This window comes from Rousettus aegyptiacus, unplaced genomic scaffold, assembly GCF_014176215.1.
Source record: "Rousettus aegyptiacus isolate mRouAeg1 unplaced genomic scaffold, mRouAeg1.p scaffold_m13_p_13, whole genome shotgun sequence".
NCBI classification, from domain to species: Eukaryota; Metazoa; Chordata; class Mammalia; order Chiroptera; family Pteropodidae; genus Rousettus; species Rousettus aegyptiacus.
In genome coordinates this window covers 56,926,959-56,950,359 of record NW_023416288.1, presented here as the reverse complement: position 1 = coordinate 56,950,359, position 23,401 = coordinate 56,926,959, and the positions used below count along the sequence as shown (strand labels likewise).

Genomic DNA, 23,401 nt, shown 5'->3' with positions numbered 1-23,401 from the left:
TACTGGAGAGGAAGGAGGGGAGGGAATGAGTGAAAAAGTTAAAGAAGAAAATAGTCAATAACACTGTGATAAGTTTGCACGGTGGCAGATAACTACTCGAATTAATGGAGCGATCACATCGTAAGATATAAAAATGTTAAATCATACTGTACACCTGAAACTATTAAAACTAATATCCTATCATATACCAACTGTATTTAAATACAAGAAGACAAAGAAAATCAGTTAACAAAATGCACCATAGTAACAGACCATAGAACAAAAACCATATTATCATCTCAACAGCTGAAGAAAAAAGTTCATTCCAAAAAATTCAACCCTTGTTGAATTTTACAATTTTGAATAAAGAGAAAAAGCCTTAAAAGGCTATCTACAGAACGATCACCAGCAGCAGCCTCACTACCACCTGTCAGTGAACTTCACATTTATCAGCGACTTGAGGAAAGCATCCACTTAGAGATCAGGAACAAGTCCATGATACTGAATATCTCTACCTCTTTTCAATACTAGAAAAATACCTACAAAGCTAATGATTAGAAAAAATGAAACTAAATTCTCATGACTTGCAAATGATATTGCCTATGCTGAATTCTCTCTCCTCACTAAAAGACACTTCAGATAAAATTCATGAATTTAAAGGCTTAGCAGGAATCTTGATTCAAGAATTTGAAAAAAGAATCTTAAAGCAAGATTCTGAAAGTCAACTGCATTTTAATTTGCCAACAATGATCCCTTAGAAAATATAATTTTTAAAATATAATGTAAAATATCACTAAAATGTAAAGTACTTAGGAATCTGTTTAACAAAAGATGGCTAAACCCTTCATGAAGAAAATTAGAAAACCCTACTGATAGGCATTTAAAGAGGCCAATCAGTCTTTTTAAAAAAGGTCAATTAAATGTAAAGAGATATGGTTTGGGATGGAAAAACTCACTATCATAAAAATATCAATTCTCTTTATACTGATGTATAGATTCAAGCAATTTCCATGAAAATTATAGCACAAAACTTGATAAGGTAATTCTAAAGACGTGCTCTACCAGATATTGAGATTTATAGCAAAGCTAGAACAGTTAAAACACTGGGATATTGTACAGAAATAGATATATGAATTAAAAAAAAAACACAAACGAGATCTGTAAGCCCATGTACTTGAGGAGACAGAACAGGCTTTGCAAGTCAATGAAGGAAACAAATGATAATAACTGGTTATGTACGTGAAAAAAATCAAAATAAAAGTGAACCTTTATCTCTCACCAAACTGCAGAGTCGATTCCAAGATACTATGACACAATCTGAAAAGTAACACTATAAAAACTGTAGAAAAGAGTATGGGACAATATCTTTATGAGTATGCTATGAAAGTATTTCTTTACAGAACAAACCAGAGATATAAACCATGCACTAAATATTAATCATGATTGCATTCTATTAAATAATATCTACTTAAAAGAAGTTTGAAAAGATAAACCACAAATAGGAGAAAATTTGCAACACATACAGTCAATACATAATTTTTACCTAGAATACAAAAAAAAGTTTACAAGCCATTAAAAAAGAAAGACAATAGGCAAAAGAAATAAAGAGGTATAGAACAACAAACATGAATGGCCTATAAATAAATGAAAAGATGCTCAATCTGATGTTTAATCATTCAATGCAAATTCAAATCACAAGATACCATTTGACACTCCCAACGAATTGGCAAAAAAGTTTAATCAGTTAACAGCAAGTGTTGGCTAAGATGTAGATCAATGGGAACTCATACCCTCTGCAGTTGGTAGTGTAAATTAGAATGATCATTTTGGGAAATTGTCATTACATGATAAGTTAAATGTGTGTATAACCTACCACTTAAACTATGTAGTTTCAGGTTTAAAACTTAGAGAAATTCTTGTACGTGGACACCAGGAGAAGTTATTTTAAAAAATGTTCATAATGATATTATTTGCAATAGCCAGGAAAAAAAATACATATAAATGAAAACCTGGAGTCTACATAAATATTCATCAGAACATGGATATATAAATTTTTAGATATTTACACAATAAAGTACTATACAACATGAAAAATTAAGGAAGATAATATGGTGCTCTTCGACAAGGATGAATCACAAAAAACATTATTTTGAACAAAAGAAGCAAATCGCAGAAGAGTTTACAGAGGGATTCAATTTATAAAAGTTCAAAATAAGAAAAACTATACACATGCATATGTGCGTGAACACATACATACATATACATATACATACACATACATTCACATGTGAAATATGCATATATGTAGTAAGGGGATAAACAAAAAAAAAGCAGAGTAATTCTTATTCAGTTATTATTTAAACTGAGCCCATATGTTTTATATTTTTATGAATATTTTCTATTTCAGTGAAATTATATAATCTATATTTATATGAGAGTTAAAAATGAATCTATAGTCTACAGCCATGTTACCCTGAATAAGCCCATAATCTGATCTCGGAAGCTGAGCAGGGTCAGGCCTGGTTAGTACTTAGATGGGAGACCACCTAGGAAGACCAGGTGCTGTAGGCATAAAAAATTTAAAAAATAAGGGATTGTAAACTGACAGGTCCTTGCAATCTGTGAGGTCAATCAAGGGTTGCCTAGCCATAAAACAAACAAACAAACAAAAACACAAAAAATTAACCCACCAGTCTATAGTAACTGAGACAAAGGGTAGCTATTGAAGCTTTAAGAGCTTTTCCACAATTGTGTTCCTGGCGCACAACCTGCTACAAAGTAAAACTGGCTCCCAGCCTGACAGTGGACTCATCCTTGGGCACCTATACTCGTGGTCATGGTTGCTACAGTTTTATTTCCAGGTACCCCCTCCCCCTATCCTGCTCCACTGAGTTATGATTGCAAAATAAAATAAAAAGCTGCCATCTCACGTGAGGACCATTATTGCCAACAGGTCTAGGAAGTAGGACATGAGAGGGATGCTGCTTCAGATACCAGGGAGAATCGAACAGATTGTTGGCACTTCCTTTCAAGAGAGTCAACTGTTTTGCAAGTGAACAGACGCTCCGCCAGGGCACTGGTGCAGAGGAATTCTGGGAGGCCCGTGAAATAAGCAGGCTAAGATACAAAACAGAATCTGAGAGCTGGGAGCCAGCTGAGCAGCCTGGGCACAGGAGGTGGCTCTGGGGGCAATTTAAATGATGAAGTGATAGGCACTAATGCAAGGGGAACTCGTAGGACAAGGCAATCCATCAGTGCCGAGCTTATCTCCTGACAAGGAGTAAGACTCCAGCTTCCAGATGTGACATTAAAAATGTGATGTCTCCCTTGGGATTGAGCATGGCAGGTTTCCCCGAAGCTTTGGGTTTACTCAGTTAACTAATTATGAGAGAATGTGACATTGGTATTTATTATTATTTTTTTTTCTACAGGAACAAATCCTTCACAGTGGGGAGAGAGAAGTAGTTTTTGTTCTGTCTTGTTTTGTCATTAAAAAGAAATGACTGACACAGTAGTAAATAAACTCTTGTTGGTGAAAAAAAAAACATTCTTTCTCTATAATTCTATCAATTTACTTTAATGCTAACGATCACTTCTTTTTTTCTGCAGAGATGGTGGATAAATGAGCAAGATTTGGGTGTTAGAACTGGATCTGAAAACTAACTCTACCACTTACTAGCTGTCTGATCTTAAGGAAGTTATTTCAGCCTGTTTTCCCAACTAGAAAATTGAGGATAATATCTACTCTGCAGTGCTATTTGCAAAAGGTTAAATGAAATAACAGAGTTGAAGCACTTTAGTACAGTGTCTTCACATAATAAACACTCAATAAACGTTAGCTTTTTTTCTTAATGGCTCTGATACTCTATTATATAAATAGAAAACTTTTTACATTTATTCCTCCTCTCATCAATTCTACATGACTGAATATCTGATCATGAACTGAAGCTTTATTTTAGCACTATAAGCTCAATTGTGCATTAACCATTTTACTCCTCCTCACCCAGATGGGAAAAAAAACTTGCGACGAAAATTTAATACTTCATAATAATGTTGAAGGAAAACAGTTTTCCGTCACGATCACCATCATTTCCACTCAACCCCCCAGCACATCACATCTTTTAACTTTTCAAAGGCGGTGTGCAGTGCTGAGCAGGCATGGCCAGTAAACTCACTCTTCCTCATCCACTGCTGGGACCACAATAGCATTACCTTTGGTGCACTTTTAACAAACTGCAACATGATTTCATGGCCGATCTTTCATTTGAACTCTCAACAATCCCATGAGGTGGGCAGGGTATGAATGACCAGCCCCACTTTACAGATAAGCGATTGAAACGAAGAGAGGGTGAATGACAAAGGCGTGATACCCAAGCGTGTTTTCTACGAAAGGGTAATCTGTGATAACTAAGAATGGGGGGGTGTTTTGGACTTTGAAAATTAGATCTCCTCAAGAATGGAGTCTGTTTTGGAGAGAGCCAAAGTGACCAGTTATTCAAGAAGGGCCATCATTGGTGGAAAGCGAACAAAATAGAAAGTCCAGAGGCATAGGGCTTTATATTTCAATTTCATAATTCGTTGGCCCAGCATGACTCAATTTTTCTACTCATAAGTTTGAGAAAGCAAAAATGACACTTTTTACCTCTCTTACCACTATTTTGCAATGTCATTATCGTGCACAATGTAAGCTTAATGATGTGATATTCAAGAGATTTTACACTAACCACAGCAAATATGGACACTTAAAAATGCATAAACGTAAGAAAACATATTTTAAGTTCTAGTAGAAAATCTTTGCAATAAAGAAAGAGATTAAGAATATTTTTCAGGGATGCACAGATGATGATGAAAAATTAAATAAGATTAGATAAATCGCCATCATAATTTTTTCATATTTACATATTTGAATTATTTTTGGAAGTTGCAGAATCAAACTCGAAGGGATAGACATGTAATAGATTTTTGAAGCCACGAAAGTATAAAAACCCTCTAATTTGGATAATGTTTCTTTAACAAATCACATATACCAGTTCTTAAAATAATGAATTCTGAAGTGCTGTGAATACCGAGCAAGTCTTTCTGGCGGTCGTCACCTTTCAGGACTTCCAAGGTCACTGACATGCGTGCACTTATAGCTCATGACGTCTTAAGAAGTTCTACAGGACCACAGAAGTGTAATTCAGGAGTCCCACACCCCCTTTTTTCAGAATGGGGGATAAGTTCTTATTGATTAGGAGACACAAGCAAACAAAGGTCATTAAGGGGAACCTTAGTTCAAAATAAAAACCAAACACAAGTTTTTAGTTTATCATTTGGATCTTGAATCCCAAGACCTCTAACTATTACAAGAAATCTAGCCATACCAACACCCATGAGAAAAATAGCATATAATAATAACTAATCATTAGGTGTTCGATTGCCTCATTCTGACTTAATGGGCCCCAAAATTTGCCCTGTGATTCTTCACATCACACGATACAACTTCATTCCAATGCTAGGAGAGATTTTATGATATAGCAGCAGAACAGGTCTGCCCCAAACTCCCTCTCTCTCAATGCATTCGTTTTAATAAACATCTTTTGGATGTCTGCTATTTGTTGGGATCTATATCAGACCCATAGGAGACAGATAAATCAAGCGTCAAATCTATATGTTAAATCTTAGAATAAGGAAAAATAGTCAAGGCAATAATAGGTGTGTCAGAAAGCTCACACAGAAGATGAGATAGATTAAGAAGGTTTCAAATGATTGAGCATCAACTATGTAAATGGCAAAAAGTAGGAGCAGCTTCCTACCAGAAAGAACAGTAGAGATAAAAGCAGAGGAACTTAATAAACATGGTAAGTCCCAGAAATGAGATGTCGTGCTGCACAACTAGAATATAAGGCAGGGATAGAAGGGAAAAGATGCCAAGAGAAGTAAGAAGCAGTAGACAAAGATTCCTTCATTCAGGACTTTCTATCCCATGTTAAAATGAGATATTGGAAAGCTGAATGCAATTATTGGTCTATTGAAGATTTCATCCCACAGGCAATGGAAGATTTTCACTACAGAACAATCCGTTTGGTGCTATCTAAGTGTGCAAGGAACTAAAGGAAGGAGATCTAGAGGTGTGACTACCCAGTAAAAGACCATTTTAAAAGTCCAAGTAAGACATGGAGAGGCCCTACACTGAAGCAATGGAGATGGAAAAGAGAATAGAGATAAAAGAAACGTAAAAAACAGGTTGACCAGGTAGAAACAAGGAGATGAAGAGGAATGCATAAAGCAGCTTTCATGTTTTTCACTTGGCTCGCTGAATACGTAATGGTGCCCTTAGCTACATTAGGGGCTGCATGAGGAAGAAGGCCAGCAATACTCTTAAGAGCCCTACTTTATCCCTCTTTTATAAGATTAGTTGCATTTCACTCTGTATTGCAGTAGGCATGTGTCCTTCCACCACCCCTTCCCCACTAGATCCATAAAGTTCCTTGAAGGGAAAAGTCCTGTATCATATACCACAAGAGCACATTTGTATAACATGATTACATAACATCATCTACCCACTGTAGATACTTATGAACATTTTTGAACGCCTGGTTGAATAAATGAACAATCGCAAAGGGTAGACGTGACAAAACCATAAATTTTATCCTTTGAATGAAATAGTTGTTTCTTAAAATGCAAATAACTCATCTCAGCTGGGTAATAACTCATACCATTTACAAATTTGCTTCATTTCAGACTCCTAAAACCCTGGGCAAATCCCAATGTCCAAACTGGATGAGACTTTTGGGAATATCTACTATAAACCCCCATTTAAAAAAAAAAAATCTGTGATTCGGATAAATTATACGGCTTCCCCAAAGCCACAAAAAGTTTCTGGTGATGGGACAGAAATCAGGTAGAATATATCCAGCTTTAATATCTGTCAACCAAAATGGTTGCTAACATATTTGAAAAAAATATAAGACATGAAATTTAGGTACAATGAATTAAGTTTTTAAAAGTGTTTGATATTTCACACTAAAAAAAATACAAAGCAAACATCTTAAAGACATTCTTCTTAAATGATTCTTCCCTCTGACAGTGAAATGCAAGGAACAGAGCTCAACTTTTAATCCTGAATTAGTAGAAGTAAGACAGATTCTTACCGTGATCTTCTGAAGAGACCGGTGACCTAAAATGAGATAATAAGCATGATAAATCTTTTGTAAATGATACTGAAAATTATAAGTACAATGATCAAGAATAATCTCATAGAAATTATACCCCCAAAATTCAGTTAAATAAAAATTCAGTAGAGTAGACAGTGCAATAAATGCATTGGTTGCATGAAGCATCCCAATCAATAACTCCCAAAGCTTACCCGGATTGGTTGAGTGGTGGATGTTACTAAAATGTCTACTGCATGGAGTTACAGGTTAACTGCACGAACTTAGTTAAGTCTGGATTTATCACATGCAACAAAGAGAACTTATAGAAATGTGACAATAGATAATACCCTGTGATATCTGTGTCACTAACTGTCCAAGGCCAGGTCTCCAGAGAAAATGCCAGAGATGTAAATAAGCCCTAGATGTAAAACAAAAAACAAACAAACAAAAAAAAACTACTTGGAAAGGAAAAAAAAAATGAGGCAAGCGTAATAAAAAATGGCGGGTACCCTTATCGTGATCAACTTTTTGTTTCTACTCTTTGTGGCATTTAATGTTTGAATAAGAATGACATTGACCCTCTATCATATGTCTCTAAACCTGTGAGAATCAGGATGCCATAAGAGGACAACCCTTGGGGTCCCACAGAACGTTTATAAATCAATGACTTGTGTGTTCTATTTGGGGTTCGGCTCTAATTCTGATAGATACCAACGGAACGTCACATAACCCCTTGCACAATACAAACCTTTTTCTTTCCACAGCTGATTACTAATTGAATTACTCTGAGCAATACAAATAAAACCTTGTGGATCAAAGACACAATCTCAACTACTAACTTATTCTTTTCTGGGGAGAAAGAGAGACATGCAATACTGGATCCTGAGGTGTTAGAGTTTTGAAGGAAAAAGCAAGAAATCAGTTGGCAGGAGTCTCCTCTAAACTATCAGCTTCCTGGCGCCCACGGCAGGGGGATGACTAAAGGCAAACACATGAGTTTGCTAACAAAGCTACCCGTTAATATAACTAATATGTATGAGATGTGATGGCAAACTTGTGGGAAAGAACGGGTCTGTGGATGTGCGGTGGTTGAAGTAAAATTTTAGCTACTTTGGGATACTTGATACTGCTTTACCTTCTCTACTGATCAGTAATATTTGGTCCCTTATGGGAGAGAACAGTAAAGTATAAAGACACAGTAGTGTTATCAGTGTCTAATCATTTTAACCTTGCGGGTCTCTTCAAGCAAACTGTTGCATATGAAAACGACGGAAGGTCCCAAGATTCAGTGCAGAGAAACTGGTATTTGGGAGATGGGCACAGGGAGCAGAGAGGACACCTAACGCCCTCCTCAGTTATCGCTGCAGAGTAAGCTGTTTGAGAAACACCACTCGGTCCCTGTGGACGGAGCTGACCCATCTTCTCCGTGGAGTCCCTCTCTGTCATGCTGGACACACACTGGTCTTCCTCACCAGCTGCTGAGCTCTTTGAAAGCGAGGGCCACATCTTATTGAAAACATCCTGGGCCCCTGATTCAAATGTGCCGAATTGAATTAATTCTCGCACCAGCACACTGGTTCAGATACATACTGGAGCTCCTCAAAAAGTCATCATGTTGCTTTCAAACTACCTTCAAGACAAGTTGGCCAGCTCTTTGACCAGCCATCAGGGAAGAGCCTTGGGAATGACCCTGATGCTCTAGATTGGTGATGATGCGGACACCCTCCGAGTCAAAAAGCACCCAATACACCCAGTGATGGAGAAATCCACTATTTGCCTTAATGATTAGGAGAATGAAGGAGAGGGGGTTGAATAGAGGTGCAATGAGATTGGAAGGTGAGTCTAAAGAAAAAACGTATATTGAGATAACATGAGATAATTTCTTAAGCTACCCAGGGCATAACAGAGTCAGCAACAAGGAAAAGTCTTCACTCCTGGTGTCTTCTGATGGGAAGTAAGCAAAAATATGTCTCAGATTGGTTGCAATTAATTTGTCACAGGGCTATGGGAACAAAGAAAAACTCATGCCAATGAACGACTCAGGGTGCCAGGTGAAGCGCTGGGGCAGTGTTTTTTTTTTTTTTTTTGCTGCCTTTCTGTAAAAGCCAAGCGCAAATATTAAATCTGAAAAATTCCAGATGGCTCTGTTAATGTCCCAAAGGGATGCGTTCAGGCAGTGGGGAAGAACTATCGATTTCAGAGTGTTTTCTGAGGATTAGTCATGTTGAGTTTCTGTGCCGGACGTCTCCCACACGCCTGGATTTGTGGAATTTCAAGACATATGGAGTATTTCAATCCTCACTCAGTATTTCACCTTTCCCTGTAACGAGTCACTAAATTATACAACCATGACATGTACATCATACATTATGCCTGCAAATGGGCATACAAAGTTTTACAGAACTTAGCTCAGGAGGGAAGAAATATCATGAAATCAGCAATATGAGTAGTTATTTTTAAAACAGCGGGGTTGAGTTCCAGGAACAGATAATCTTTCTCAACCTAGTGACTAAAGAATGCATGAAGGCTCAGGGCTTCTCACGGCACCTGAAAGACTTGTGTTTGTCCCGGCTAGTTTATTTCTCCTCCAAAGACACTTTGTCCTGGAGATAGCATCTGCCTCACAACAAAAACTACAGCGAGCATGCAAATAACTGCAGGAGTTAGCGTTTTCCTCATCATTGTCTTTTATTATGGTCTACAGAATATTTATACTTGATTTTGCATCATTTTATTTGGTTTTAGTTTAGGTTTTTTTTTTTTTTTTACATTTTTATTTACGTTTCATTCCAATTCGGCAAAGGAAAACAACAAAAACAAAACTTGTCTTACCTTTAAAAATCTCCTATTTTATTAATTCAGACAAGTTATTTTTCAGGTTTGAATGCTTCAACTTGTATCGATTCAAACCTGAATTAATAATTATTACTTGAGACCTTATTAAGTACCAAGGCGTGTACCAAGTGATTGAGATACAAAGATGAACAAGACACCAATTCAAGAAACTCAATCTAGTGAAGGCGAAAAAATATGTAAAGAAATGATTATACTTAAGAGAAAAAAATGTAATGATCAAAACATATATGAAGCAAGGAGGTAGCACAGAAGAGAGGGAGACCGTTTTTGCAGCAAAATAGTGAAAAAATGCTTTGGAAAGCAAGAACCTTCTGAGCTGGGCGTTGCAAGATAAGTAGACGCTTCGTAGGTAAGTAAGAAAGAAGAAAAAAAACCAGGTAGAAGCAAGAGGTAGATGACAAAGAGTGCGGATACGTAATTTATATGTTATTAGGTACACAAGTAACTCAGCGTTGCTAAAATGTAAGGGAGTAATAAATATTAGGACGGGACACATAAGAGGTAGGGGCCATTTCACACGAGGCCCGAGAGGCCATTTCAAAGTGCTTGTCATTTACCCTCTAAGCTACATGGAGCAAAGTTCTGAAGCAGAACTGTCGCACATTCTCATTTGCGCGTTTGAACAGGCAGGCTGTGGGTGGTAAACTACAGAAAAGCAAGAATAAAGGCAGAGGCACGTTAAGGACGACAACTGCTAACTTCCACGTTAATTTCTCATCTCTTCAATTTGTTTTTTTCTGCAATTCACAGAAAATAACAGGGAGAATGGAGAAACAGTAAAGGAAGCATTATCCCCTTTAACTGAACTAGAAGATGCCCATAAACTGGAATGATCATGTATGAATAAGAGTTACTAAATATAGTAAAATCAGACCAATTTTCAGGGAGACAGAGAGAGAGAGCATTTCGATCTTAGTCAACTTAAGAGATCTGAGCTACACCATGCAGCCCAACATTTATGACAGAAAGCCCTCCACTCTGAGCCCCGCATCCTGCTGGTCAGGCTGGAACTGAATCCCAGTGAAGTGCTCCTGAGAATGAATTTGAAGACAACAGAATCCAAGCCAAGCTTTCAGAAACGCACCAACCCGCTCTCCTTAAGCATCCACCCCAATCAGTTCCAGAAGCAACTTAGCCCATGCAAATACAAGTAATGAACAAAAAAAGGGGCTCAGCATGATTTCTACTTAAAAATACCCCAAGAAGGAAGCAGGAGAAGGGTGCCCGACTAACAAACATAAGCTGGGGAGGTACTAAATAAAAAGCAGGTGAACGCTAGCAGATCTCCAAGAAATTTAGAAATGGAAACAGGGTGGAAAGGGATGAAGGAAGTTATAAAGAGATGATGTAATAAGGGATGGAAATAGTGTTCCACGGACAGGAACTCGAAGAAGACATACCATGATCACGAAATAGCCCTAAAACCATAGCAGAGGGAGAAAGAACACAGGTTCTCCCAGAGTCCTTGAACTAGTAAGTTATAGAGAAAGCTTGAGGGCTTTTCCCACCGTGTCCCCACAGTCTTGGAAAAGAAGATGAAGAAGAGGTGAATAACCGCTAAAATATATTAAGAAATGATCCATTCGCTTATCCATCCATTCAAGCTCTGTGGAAGTGTGTTGCGCCTTTTTTCATTTTGATTTATTTTTCTATGAATTTGATTTGAACACTTGCTGGTGAAAGTCTCCTTCCCAGTGTTAACAACCCCGCTTAGGAGAACATGTATGTTTTTCTCTCCTTTTCATTAAGGCGACACTTTTCAAACCAGGGTATGCATGGGAACTCGAAAATCAGAGAAGCTCCAGGAAAACAAGACATTATTTTTAGATGGGGAATTATATAATTTAACTGGTAAAATTATAATGTTATTTTTATATTGAAACTAGCATAGCCACATTATGGATCCAAAAGCAAAAGTCACTCAAATTCTTAAAATAAAGCAATAAACGTTAAAAAAATAATAAAAAAAAAAGCTGTGTTTGAAGCAGTCAGCTTCAGGCCATGTCTCCAAGGTCCCCAGGAGGGTATGTGTTCTCTTCTGGATTAGAAATGTTTCCAAGGAAAAGTCTGAAAATATGAAACGATTGACCTAAATAGAGCTATAACATCTTGGAATGAGTCATTTTATAAATGAATATTTATAAAATGCCGATAGCAAGAGTCCGAGGGAATGAGACTTCGAGCATACACTGGCTGGGGGCTACCGTATTAGACGGCACTGCAACTAGACCCTGTTGTCACTTAAGACACGCAGAATCTCTAAGAAACTCAAAGGCACTTGTTTGCATCGTCTTCCACCAGCACGTTTCCCTTCGAGCCTTCTAATCTTTTAAGTAGATCAGTTGCAAGGCTTAAGAAACACTGCGAGATGTGCCCAGTTTTCTGCCAGCAAAGTAATAATACATAAGGGCAAAAGAGAGTCATAGTTATGAAGGCAAAAGAGTCTTGAAGAAGTACTGCACTTCCCATGATGTGTTATTGTTTTTAATCAACAAACCCAGAGCTGACATCTTGGGCATTGTGGCTATTTCGGTCTTTCTAATGTGGTACGATGCTCTGCAACACATTCAGATGCATGTATTTCTTGGCGAGCTCGATGAAATTCTTTAAGCCTACGAGCTCATCCTCACACAATATCTTTGTTATTTGAATAATGCTGTCCCGGCTCTACTTTTTTGAAACTCTGTATAATATTTTGCTTTTCTTTTCATCCCATGGTTTTAATTCCACAGCATCCACGTCTTCGTTATTTGGTCCTTCCTTGGAATGTCTGTATCACCTCCTCCCATGGAGACAGATACAAGGTCAACAGACTACCCATTTTAGATAGCCTTTCTTAAAGTTGGAGGATACATGTGATGACTACTGGGGACCCATCTAAATGGGTCTTTTACTTACTAGAGACAGCCATCCCCACGAATGAATGGGGTCATGGAGGTGAGCTGGGAACAAACATGCAGAATAGTTTTAGAGCCGAGTCTGAATTGGCACAAGAGCAGGGGTCAGTATGCTGAAAATACTCAGCCGCAGAGTATTTCTCTAAAACCGTGGATGGGGGAGAAGACCTCTGACGTCACAGGCCTGGCTGGACGAGCCAGGGCCCCTCCACTTCCAGCTGCCATCATGGAATTATAGAGAAAACAAAGGCAGGATTCTAGGGCGAGCTAGAAGCTGTGCTATCTCTACACTCCGCTTGGCGCATCGTAAGTAAACCGTTCCTTGGGTGTGAGGTTCTCATCAGGGAACAAAAAAGCACATACACCAAAATCAACTCTCTTTCTACAAGTATTTTATCCATTTTCTCTTTTACTCCTGCCTTTTCTCTTTGTCTTCCAGCTTTACGGGCAAGGACTACAGCAGAAACGCTGTTCCCTACACGCACGGGGTGACCATCCACATCTTACTTAAGGAAGAGTAAGAGAGGCCCCTGGTTTCCAGCTTCATATCTACTCCGAATGTTCTTGCCATCTCGCCTTTGCCATTCTGTTTTTTATTTCTTTTTCCCTCCGCTGACCACAGTCCTGAGAGTTCCCTGGACTTATCTCAACCACCTTCCTCACACTTGGGCGGAATCCGATCTCTGTAAAACAGCCTCTCGTCACGCGCAGACAGCAGGAGCCTTCGGGTCTGGGCAAAATTGCCCAAACAAAACTCCTGAGGAATGGCCCAAGTGGAAACTGATTTCCCAGCGGGGGGCCCCGCCAGGCACATTTCAAGAGTGCACCCCACTGCTGCAGAAACACCGTCCTTACTGTTCTGTTTTATCTTGAAGCGATGATGCTACACACATTTGATTTATTTCCTGTTGATGGACAAAGAATTTCCACGTGAATCAAGCGAGCCCGAGCATGATTTAACGCGGTCTGAAAGCACAGCTGTAGATTATCATATCTCAACAACAGCTTTTCTCCCTGGAGTTACCCTCAGGGACATGCACTGCCTGGAGGACTGCTATGTCTGGCCGATGACATCATTTCGAGGGCTCGGGAGAGAAACAGTGAGATCGTCGTAGATCTAGATGACATCTTTACCACCATTACTCCAGCATCTCGAACCGGGGAAAGTAGAATCCCCAATCCCTTAGCACAGAGAACCCGCATCAACCGCACAATCTTCTCTTTGTTTGTTTCCCTTCTGATTATGAATATTGCTTTGAAGACAATGCACAAAGCACGTACAGTACAAGACAGCGGGCGAGAATGAGAGTGAGGGAGATGAAAGTTACAGCGGCCGCACAAAGTGGCATTGAAATGGGAAAATGACACACACATTCTCTATTCAAGTGGTCACAAACCCTTTCAGGGACTGCCAAATAGCCTCAAAGGTAACATTCACCACCAACAGAGGCGGTGGGGGGTAGGGAGAAGGATGAGGAAAGACTACCATTCCAGCAAGGCGAGATGGGCACTTGCGTGCAGGAAGGAAATGGGTCCCAGAACTCAAATAACAAAGTTCGCTTGTGAGTCTTTCCTTCGATGTACATTTCTGCTAATTCCCTTCATGCTCATAATTTCCTATTCTTTAAGATTCTCTTACCTAAACATGTACCCCTATGATCCCCATATGAGTTTTACTTGAAATATCTTGCGTATTTTTCAAATAAGTTATGTATTTAGTTACATTTGGCATTTTAAAAATACCTCTGTTTTTCCACTAGATTGTACGATCCAATTTCTCCTATACACAGACGCTCCTTAATCAGTTTTGCTGAGCAGAAAAGAAAAAAAAAAAAAAACCCTCAATGCCCTTTGAGCTTGAAATTTTACTGCCACCTACTGTTGATCTCTAAGAACTGCAACAAAATGAGGGGAAAGGAGTTTCTTTGATTTCTAAGGGTAAAGAGATGAGCAGAAACAGGCGAACGTGGGTGGTGGACATAAGGAAAAAATAGATAAAAGAGATGATGTTGAAGAAACTAATACTTAACGAGTTCATTCGACATGAAAACTTGACCGTCTCACTTCTCATTACTTAAAATATGAACACTGCTGGGAAACATTTTAGCATTTTGAAGACGCACAAAAACACTGTATTTTAGATACAGTGCAGTCGTGCAGATATAAAAGATGTGACGCTTCACATTAGAAATCAGTATTTGCAATAGAGTGGCCAGCTTAAGTTCTAAAAAAAGGAGTAAAAGAATTGAAAAGACAGGTGATTCCAAAATCCAACCAAGGGATACATACCCAGTGGGGAGAACCCTTTAGAAAAAGCTGCTGGCTTTATCCTGGGGACTCTGGGAGCCTTGGTCAGTAGCTCTTGTTGAAACACAATCCTTATCTGGAGTTTTGTGAATGTGGATTTTTTTCCCCTTCAAGCATAAATTGAAACACACAGCTCTAGATTGTGCAGGCAAATCACACGAGTGCCACGTTTACACAAAAGGCCATCTCCTATATTGCATGATTCAGGATGTGCAAATTCTACCTGTGGGGGTCACGGTAATTGATCAAGGGCTTACCCAGCACTCACTGCTTTTGTGAAATCAAGTAAGGGCTTCTGAATTCACCTTCAGAATATGGAAGAAAAAGAAAATGGTGGAGTTGGAAGCTGCTTTGGCACTTAGCCCGAAAATAACCGTAATATAACCCAGAAATGTTCCTATCAACATCTCCTCCCACCTTACCCAGTTCTTGGAAGAGGAAATGCATGTTCGAGACACTAGCATGGGGAGCAGAAAGTGTCTGTCTCCTTCCAATTCTTCTGCATCTAAGGACCAGATAGTTTTAAGTAATATAAACAAGCAAAAGCAGTAAAGGAATAAACAGTGAAACAATAAATCTCATCCCATTATGAGAAAATGGTAAACGAATACAAGTAAAGCATAGTAACATTGAGAACAGGAAGCAAAAATGAGCTCTACAGACTCCTTGAGAATAATTCAATTAATTCAGTGTTTGGATATTCAGCATTGCTACGCGCTGAACTCCATCCCAGGAATTGTAGGAAGTCCTGCACTGGTAACATCTCATTCATCTTTCACGGAGGTTTTAAGAGGGTTGTGGAGCAAGATGAACATCACACAGAGTACAGGAGAAACCTGTAGAGCAGTATTTCTGATGGTGGTTGTTCTTATGCTTGGTGATTAGCATAAAGAGGCAGAATAGTTAGGGAAAGGGAAAATGTGGTCCTCAGCTTCCTAAATTCCAAATAAGTAATCTCTTCAGGTGGTAGATTCGTTTCTTGTCCCAGTCTCCTTCGAGTTGTGGGTTCAGGGCTACCCGAAGTTCCTGAGAGCATTTCCATACCCCATCCACCCCCTGTCCCCTTATTGCTAAGGCCACTAAAGGCTTCTCCTACATATCCCTGACCTCATGCCTGTGCATACCAAGTGACTACTGATCAACGTCCCTCTCACCTGATATTTGCAGGCAAATATTTTGGGAAGGATTTTGAAATTACCATTTATACTTTCAATCAATTTAATCAAACTACTTGTTGAAGGCAGGTACACTGAGGAAAACAAGATTTTTGGTGAGAGTCTGAGAAAGAAACAAGCAAGAGAAATGCAGATTATTTTGGAGGTGAGTGGTTAGACAGGAAAGAAGGTTGTCAGAAGGTTCCTGAAGCCTTGAAACAGACCTTTGAGGATGGAAGGTTCTGGACTCTGAAGAAGGAGGGAAACGGGACAAGGAGCAGAAGGGCAGGACACAGAAGCCCACTAGGACCGCCTTGCCTTCCCTAGGGCTTCCTCACCCATGTTTCCTGGGGTCTCTGCCCTCTCTCTGTGGAGGAGGGCAGAAGAGAGCTATTCCTCAGTGGTCTTCAGAGGAATTACAGGGGTGAGGGCAGCCTTGGAGAGGCCAGGAGAGAGGACGTACCTGTAGAAATACTTCATGTCACAGGTAGATGTACCATAGCCATATTCTGGCTTCTTCTCTCTTCTCTGATTGTTAGAATTAAAATCAAATATTCTACAATATATGATTAGATAAGGAAGCTGGGGTATGTATATGCAATGGAATATTACTCAGCCATAAGAAGAGATGAAATACTGCCATTTGCAACATGGATGGACCTTGAAATAATCATACTAAGCAAAATAAGCCAGACGGAAAAGGTTGAAAATCACATGACATCACTTATATGTGAGATATAAACCTAAAAGCAACAAATGAATGGGACAAACAGAGACTCATGGACATGGACAATGGACTAGTAATTACTAGAGGGTAAGGAGCAAGGGGGAGAGGGAAGGTAGATGGGGAAAGAAAATTAAAATCATTTCTTCAATTAAAAAAAATTTTAAATGTATATCTAATAACCAAAAAAATAATAATAATAAAATAAAATAATAAAATAAAATAACAAATATTATCTCAGATCCTGACCAGAACCCTTACTTATCAGGTGACAATCTGAGAGAAGGCGAGGTGGCCTCCCACGTTCCTTCCTGTTGCTGAAACCAGCTGTGGAAGGCCAGTGATGTGTCCAGAGCACATGTCCCGAGGTGCAGGGACTCCCTGGGGTGGGATCCTCTCAGAATGGCATGACAGTGGACTTAACTTTGAATATTTGCCCTCTTTCAGAAAGGAAATAAAAATCATTGTTCGAACCTTCAGAAACTGCCCACATCCCCGGTAAAATGGACGTGTTCCCAGCATGCTCTGGGCATGCTTCTTACCACTCTCAACTAAGTTTTAACCCTGATGCTTAGAAACCAGGTCCTCAAGGAGCTAGGCCATCATTTTGCCGGACTATCATCTCCTATGTCCATTGCAACTCGTTTTAGACTGGATCCCATCCAACTTACCCTGTGTGTCTACTCTGTTAACCAAACTAATGAGATTTCAATGTCAAGCTGTCACCACTAGGCCCTTAAAAAACCCAGTGACTGGTTCAAAAATGAGAGGGTCAACTGCAAAAAAACAAGTGACATAGTGACCCTGCCGCCAGCACATGGCCATTCCCAGGAGATAGATGAGACAGGCCAAGGTCCTAAGCACAGCCACAGAAAATCAGAAAAAATCCCATTCCGTTATTGGCTTAACAATATTCTTTCTAATTTCTGAGTGCAGAGGAAGGCAAAACTATCATTTTCTCAGTTTTAGAATGATGCATAAGTGGCTTTGTCACAAAAGACTCTTTCACCTTCTTGCAAGCTTTCCTTAATGCCCTAACACAGAGAGTGTCACCCAAAGAGCCATCTCCTTCTTTTGTTATAAAGGAAGACTCCAATATGTCCCCGAGAGGCCCCTTCCACTGTTCCCTGCCTGTCAGCAAACTCAGGAAACGCACTTTTCTGAGCACGTGGTCCCCCGGGCTCCTGAATGCTCTAGGTGCCTTGTCTCCTTCGGTTGACAATCCCCAGGAAGCCTCAGGGTTCTGCGCACTGTGATGGTTTATAGTTCCCCACATGCCAAGCTTTTTCTCCAACCAAAGAACATCTAAACCCTCTTCGAGGACTAAACGTCGCTGATGTAACCAAAATAATCCAGAGATGTGACATGGGAGACATGCCAGCATCTCACTGCTTCTCAGCATGATTCTCCCTCTCCTCCCTACCCCAATCCTGTGCCCACAACTTCCTAAACCCACCGGCGTCAGATTCTACCATCCGACTTGTAGAATAGCAACATCTCTCTGAGTCAAGGATTCAGTGCATCTTGATTTTTATCATGTGAATTCCCTGGATCACACAGATCCTTATTAAAATTTGAAACATGTAAATGGATTCTGCAGTCTAACAAAAATGTTTAACGTTTTCTATGTCGTTTTGTGACAACTGCTATGGGATCAGCATGGGGTTTACGATAGCACTACAAATACGCATTCTATTTTGATTTGATTGAGCACCTTTTCTCCAACATCCAAAACTCCTCCATTCACTCAAAAAACCCTCCTGTGGATACGGAATGAGCAACCCACAGTTTGTCCATCCAAGGAACTGACATGCTTTAAAGAAGGATCCAATCCACTTCCCTCCCATTCGCAATATTTCTGAAGTGTGAGTAGGTAAGACCGCCATCTTTCACAAATGAGAAAAGAGAGCCACTTAACGGTAATAATATTTGCTCATGCTGTAATCGTTGGCAAAAGTTGGAGCTCATGAAAATGAAAGGGCAGGCTTTCTCGGCATCGTTTTAAATAAAATGGATGTTTAATATTATAGCACATATTACCTTAATAAGTTCTTTTTTCCCCCTAACATTGGCCAAGAATAAGATCTGGTGCATAAAAAATTCTATTCTGGCTCTGCGAACTGACTAAACTTAGAAATGGAAATGTAACTTCATATCCAACAAAAGGTTTAGGGTCCCAAAATGCATAAGTGTTTGAGGTGCAATCATCAAAAGAACAGGAAAAAAAATCTCTTATTAAATATTTGGACACATAAAGGGACAGTATTAAATTTCGCTTGCCTAAATGGAGAGGGTAACAATGTGAGATAAAGCAGGAGAAAAAGAAGAAAGGAAGATACATGGCAGCTATAATGTAGTTTTTCCCACCTGAGTGATAATCCAGGGAGAACAGGGTTTAGACCTACCAAAGGTGAGTAGGGATGGAATCCAACTACCTTCGTGAAACAGATGCAAGGGACTATCTCTAGCCTGACAGCACCAATTTCATCTCTAAGATATATTCCAGCAAAATGTGCAGCCCACGAAGAAGATTGCTTTTCTCCCACTTATCTGATTGTGATGTCGAAAGGGTATTTCCACAAACCAAATCAATGTGCAATACTCTGTCTTCTTGTTGAGAATCTGGAGTTTTGAGAATACGCACAATTATCTTTTTTGTTTTAATCAGAGTTTCAAGCCACCTCCTGATGTTCCAGGAAGGAATTGGGTAAAGAAAACAGCTAAAGACGAGAGTGGAATGAAGCCATCATTCCTATGCTGGGCCCAGAACTCTCTGAGGTTTTGCAAGGAGGGAGGTTTCTCGACTATCTTCTTGATACAGTGGTTCAGAACTGTAAACTACACCAGAAAAGACAATTTTTCAGTTTAATGTATTACTAGGAGCTCTGGCTCTCTCTAAATAACTTGCCAGTTCTATAAACTTCCTTACACACACACCGGGTAGATTGATGCTAAACTATCACCATTGAGGACATTCAGTTAGTTAATTGAGGTGCCTTTCTGGTTATACAATGATGAAAAGCAGACACGTGTCTGCTCATGTGCAAAAGTTAAATAACCATAGAACCCTTAAAAAGTTTTTCTTGAGGCTAACTAACATTTTTCATTGTTTTTAAAAATATTCCTCTTTTTCATATCAAGATAAAAAAGTGAAATGTGGAAGAAGCAGTGCATTCTCTTTCCTCTTGTTTCCAGAACAAGGACTGTAGTATAAGATGCCAGATTCTGTGAACTTCGCTTTTATTTTACCATGTACTGAGTGATGCTGCGCACATAAACAAATATATCGGTTTAATTTTTAGACTACCACATGGCATGTTTCACTATTTTCTTCTTTCGAATGTCTGTTAATGCAAAGTAGGCTACTTCATAATAATGTTAAAAACAAAATATGCTAACAATGTAATTTAAAAAAAAACTTTAAAAAAGTAACACGTTATGTGGAGTCCTATTTTTACAAAAGTTTTCTACTATTGGGTGCTTTTATTTTTATTTCGGTTTTCATTTGAGAGTATTCAACCATCATTAAAGCTGCGTACGGTAATTACTTCACATTTTTTATAACCATATTTAGTTGAGTGCTGTCTAAAACTGTTGTGCTAGCCAAAGAAATGCCATGAAATCGCTTGCAGGCTTTAACCACGAGTTATTGTCAAAGGCACTGTCACTGCTACATGAAGAGGCGCTGACCTTGCATCTAAGTCCACCATCACGACGTTCAGACCATTTTATACATTTCAGTGGCCTTTAAAAAAAGGCTAAACCAAGTACATAATGAAGACGGTTTTTATTTAACAATTACAATTTATATTTTCATTAAGCCGCACAAAAAATATTGTGTCTTTGTGGCATAGAACTATCTCACCACTGAACAGTTCAGGCATTTGAATAAATCGTACATTGTAAATTTTCCAGTAGCTGATTTATTATTAAGTGTGCATTTGTGCCCCATCACTTTAAAAGGTTATTATGTTCTACTGCCTATTTTAGATTACTTTGGAAGTATATATATATTAAATTTAATATATAATAAATATATATAATAAATTCTATAATGTGATTTATTAAATATTAAATTTAATAAATTTATATATAAATATATATATATATTCAAGCCATACAATCTTGAGAAAGAAGAATGAAGCTGGAGGCACCACTTCCTGATTTCAAACTATATTACAAAGCTATGGTAATTAAAACAGTGTGACAGTGGCATAAAACCAGATACACAGATAAATGGATCAGGATAGAGAGCCCAGAAGTAAATCTATGTTTGTATGGTCAATTAATTGATGACAAAGAAGCCAAGAATATGCAGTGGGGAAAGGACAGTCTTGTTAATAAACGGTGCTGGGAAAACTGGACATCCACATACAGAAGAATGAAACTGGACCACTATCTTAAACTATATATAAAAATTAACTCAAAATGAATCAAACGCTTGAAGATAAGACCTGAAACTGTAAAACTCCTAGAAGAAAACACAGCTGGTAAGCTCCTTGACATGGGTCTTGGCAATGAGTTTTTGAATCTGATACCAAAGGCAAAAATAACAAAAGTGAAGATAAACAAGTAGGACTACATCAAACCAAAAACCTTCTGCGCAGCAAAGGAAACCATCAACAAAATGAGAAGGCAACTTATTGAATGAGAGAAAATATTTGTAACTCTTACTCCTGATCGGGAGCTAATATCTAAAACATATAAAGAATTCATATAAGTCAATACAAAATAACCCCTAATGACTCGATTAAGAAATAGGCAGGAGATGTGAATAGACATTTTTCCAAAGGACACAGGCGAATGGCCAATAGGTACATAAAATGATGCTCTAGATCACTAATCGTCAGGGAAATGCAAAGCAAAAGCACAACGAGATACCACCTCACACCTGTTACAAGGGCTGTCATCGAAAAGACAAATAACAAGTGTTGGCGAGGATGTGGAGAAAAAGGAACCTCGTGGACTGTTGGTGGTGGGAATGTAAATCGGTGCAGCCACTATAGAAAACAGTCCGGACGTTCTTCAAAAAATTAAAAATAGAACTACCATGTGATCCAGCAATTCCACTTTTGGGTATTTATCTAAAGGAAGAGAAAGCACTAATTCAAAAAAATATATGCACCCCTATGTTCATTGCAGCATTATTTATAGTAACCAAGATGTGGAAAAAACCTAAGAGTCTATCGATGAATGAATAGATAAAGAAATTGTGGTACTATATATGTAGGAATATTATTCAGTCACTAAAAGAAAATGAAATCTCGCCATTTGTGACAACATTGATGGACCTTGAGGGTATTATGCTAAGTGAAAGGAGTCAGACAAAAACAAATGCCATATGCTCTCTTTTATATGTGGAATCGTATATATACATGTAAATCATGAATATATATATGCAAAAAAAAAAAAAAAAAGCTCACAGATAAAGAGAACAGATTTCTGGTTGCCAGAGGCAGAGGGTAAGGGATGGGAGAAATGGGTGAATTGTTTTATCTTTTTTTTAGTTTAGCTAAATTGAATAAAAACAAAAGAACAATAAAAAACTCAATATTCAAATATTTAATAATGATATTTATATCATTGTTATAATTGCTTAATAATCATACCTAAAATGTTTCCAAGAAATAAATAAAATAAAGAAATCCGGAGGAAGCAGCAAATTCTATTTCCTCTTGCTTTCAGACCGCTCTATGCATATATCCATTACCATACTTATCAGGAAACCCTAGAATAATTGGTTTATGCAATATTTCCCTCAAGGACAATAATTATTTGGTTTTATATCTTCAGTGCCTAGGCACATTTATCGTTCCTACCTACAAGGAGCTCAATATTTATGTGCTCAATCAATGAAGGATTGAATGAATGGCTCATCCTGTTTCTTAGAATCCCAATGAGATTATAAATCAGACCAGACTCATTACAATTCTATTTTTGATAAAATTATCTCTGGTTAGAGACAGAAATGCTCTACCTATCATAAAAATCCCATTAGCCCTACTCAGTTGATCAGGTAACAGATACCTGTCTAGACACAGAAGACGTCAGACTGACTATCTGTCTTCTGGTGCTTTGCTACACTGTCTCCCAGGGTCTTTACCTGCGTGACCTTCATCTTAGCTCTTCCAGGCTAAGCACCTGGAGGTTCTAAGTGCATTCCTTTCCATCACTTTTGGAGGTTTCACATGAACTCCAAAATGAAGAAGTAAAACAGGTTATTCTTATTTGGAAATTGGAGAGTACCTCTCAGTCCCTTTATCTGCTCTTCTTTAACCCATGTGACTCACAGTTAATTCTGCCCTGTTTGAAAAGATAACTTGGGAGGAATTCATCATTTTCCTTGAA

The 23,401-nt window shown here is 38.6% G+C and overlaps 1 protein-coding gene across 12 annotated transcripts in view; it reads right to left on the bottom strand.

Moving 5' to 3' along the window:
• DGKI (diacylglycerol kinase iota) overlaps window positions 1–23,401 on the bottom strand; it is a 367,036-nt gene that overhangs the window by 38,587 nt on the left and 305,048 nt on the right. For 11 of the 12 annotated variants that reach the window (XM_036230859.1, XM_036230852.1, XM_016122880.2 and 8 more), the window contains one exon: window positions 7,113–7,138. In XM_036230859.1, the coding sequence (XP_036086752.1) occupies window positions 7,113–7,138 (26 nt within the window). Of the gene's footprint in view, window positions 1–7,112; window positions 7,139–7,159; window positions 7,534–23,401 lie in introns of those variants that run through there. The other variant, XM_036230858.1, reaches the window with a different exon arrangement.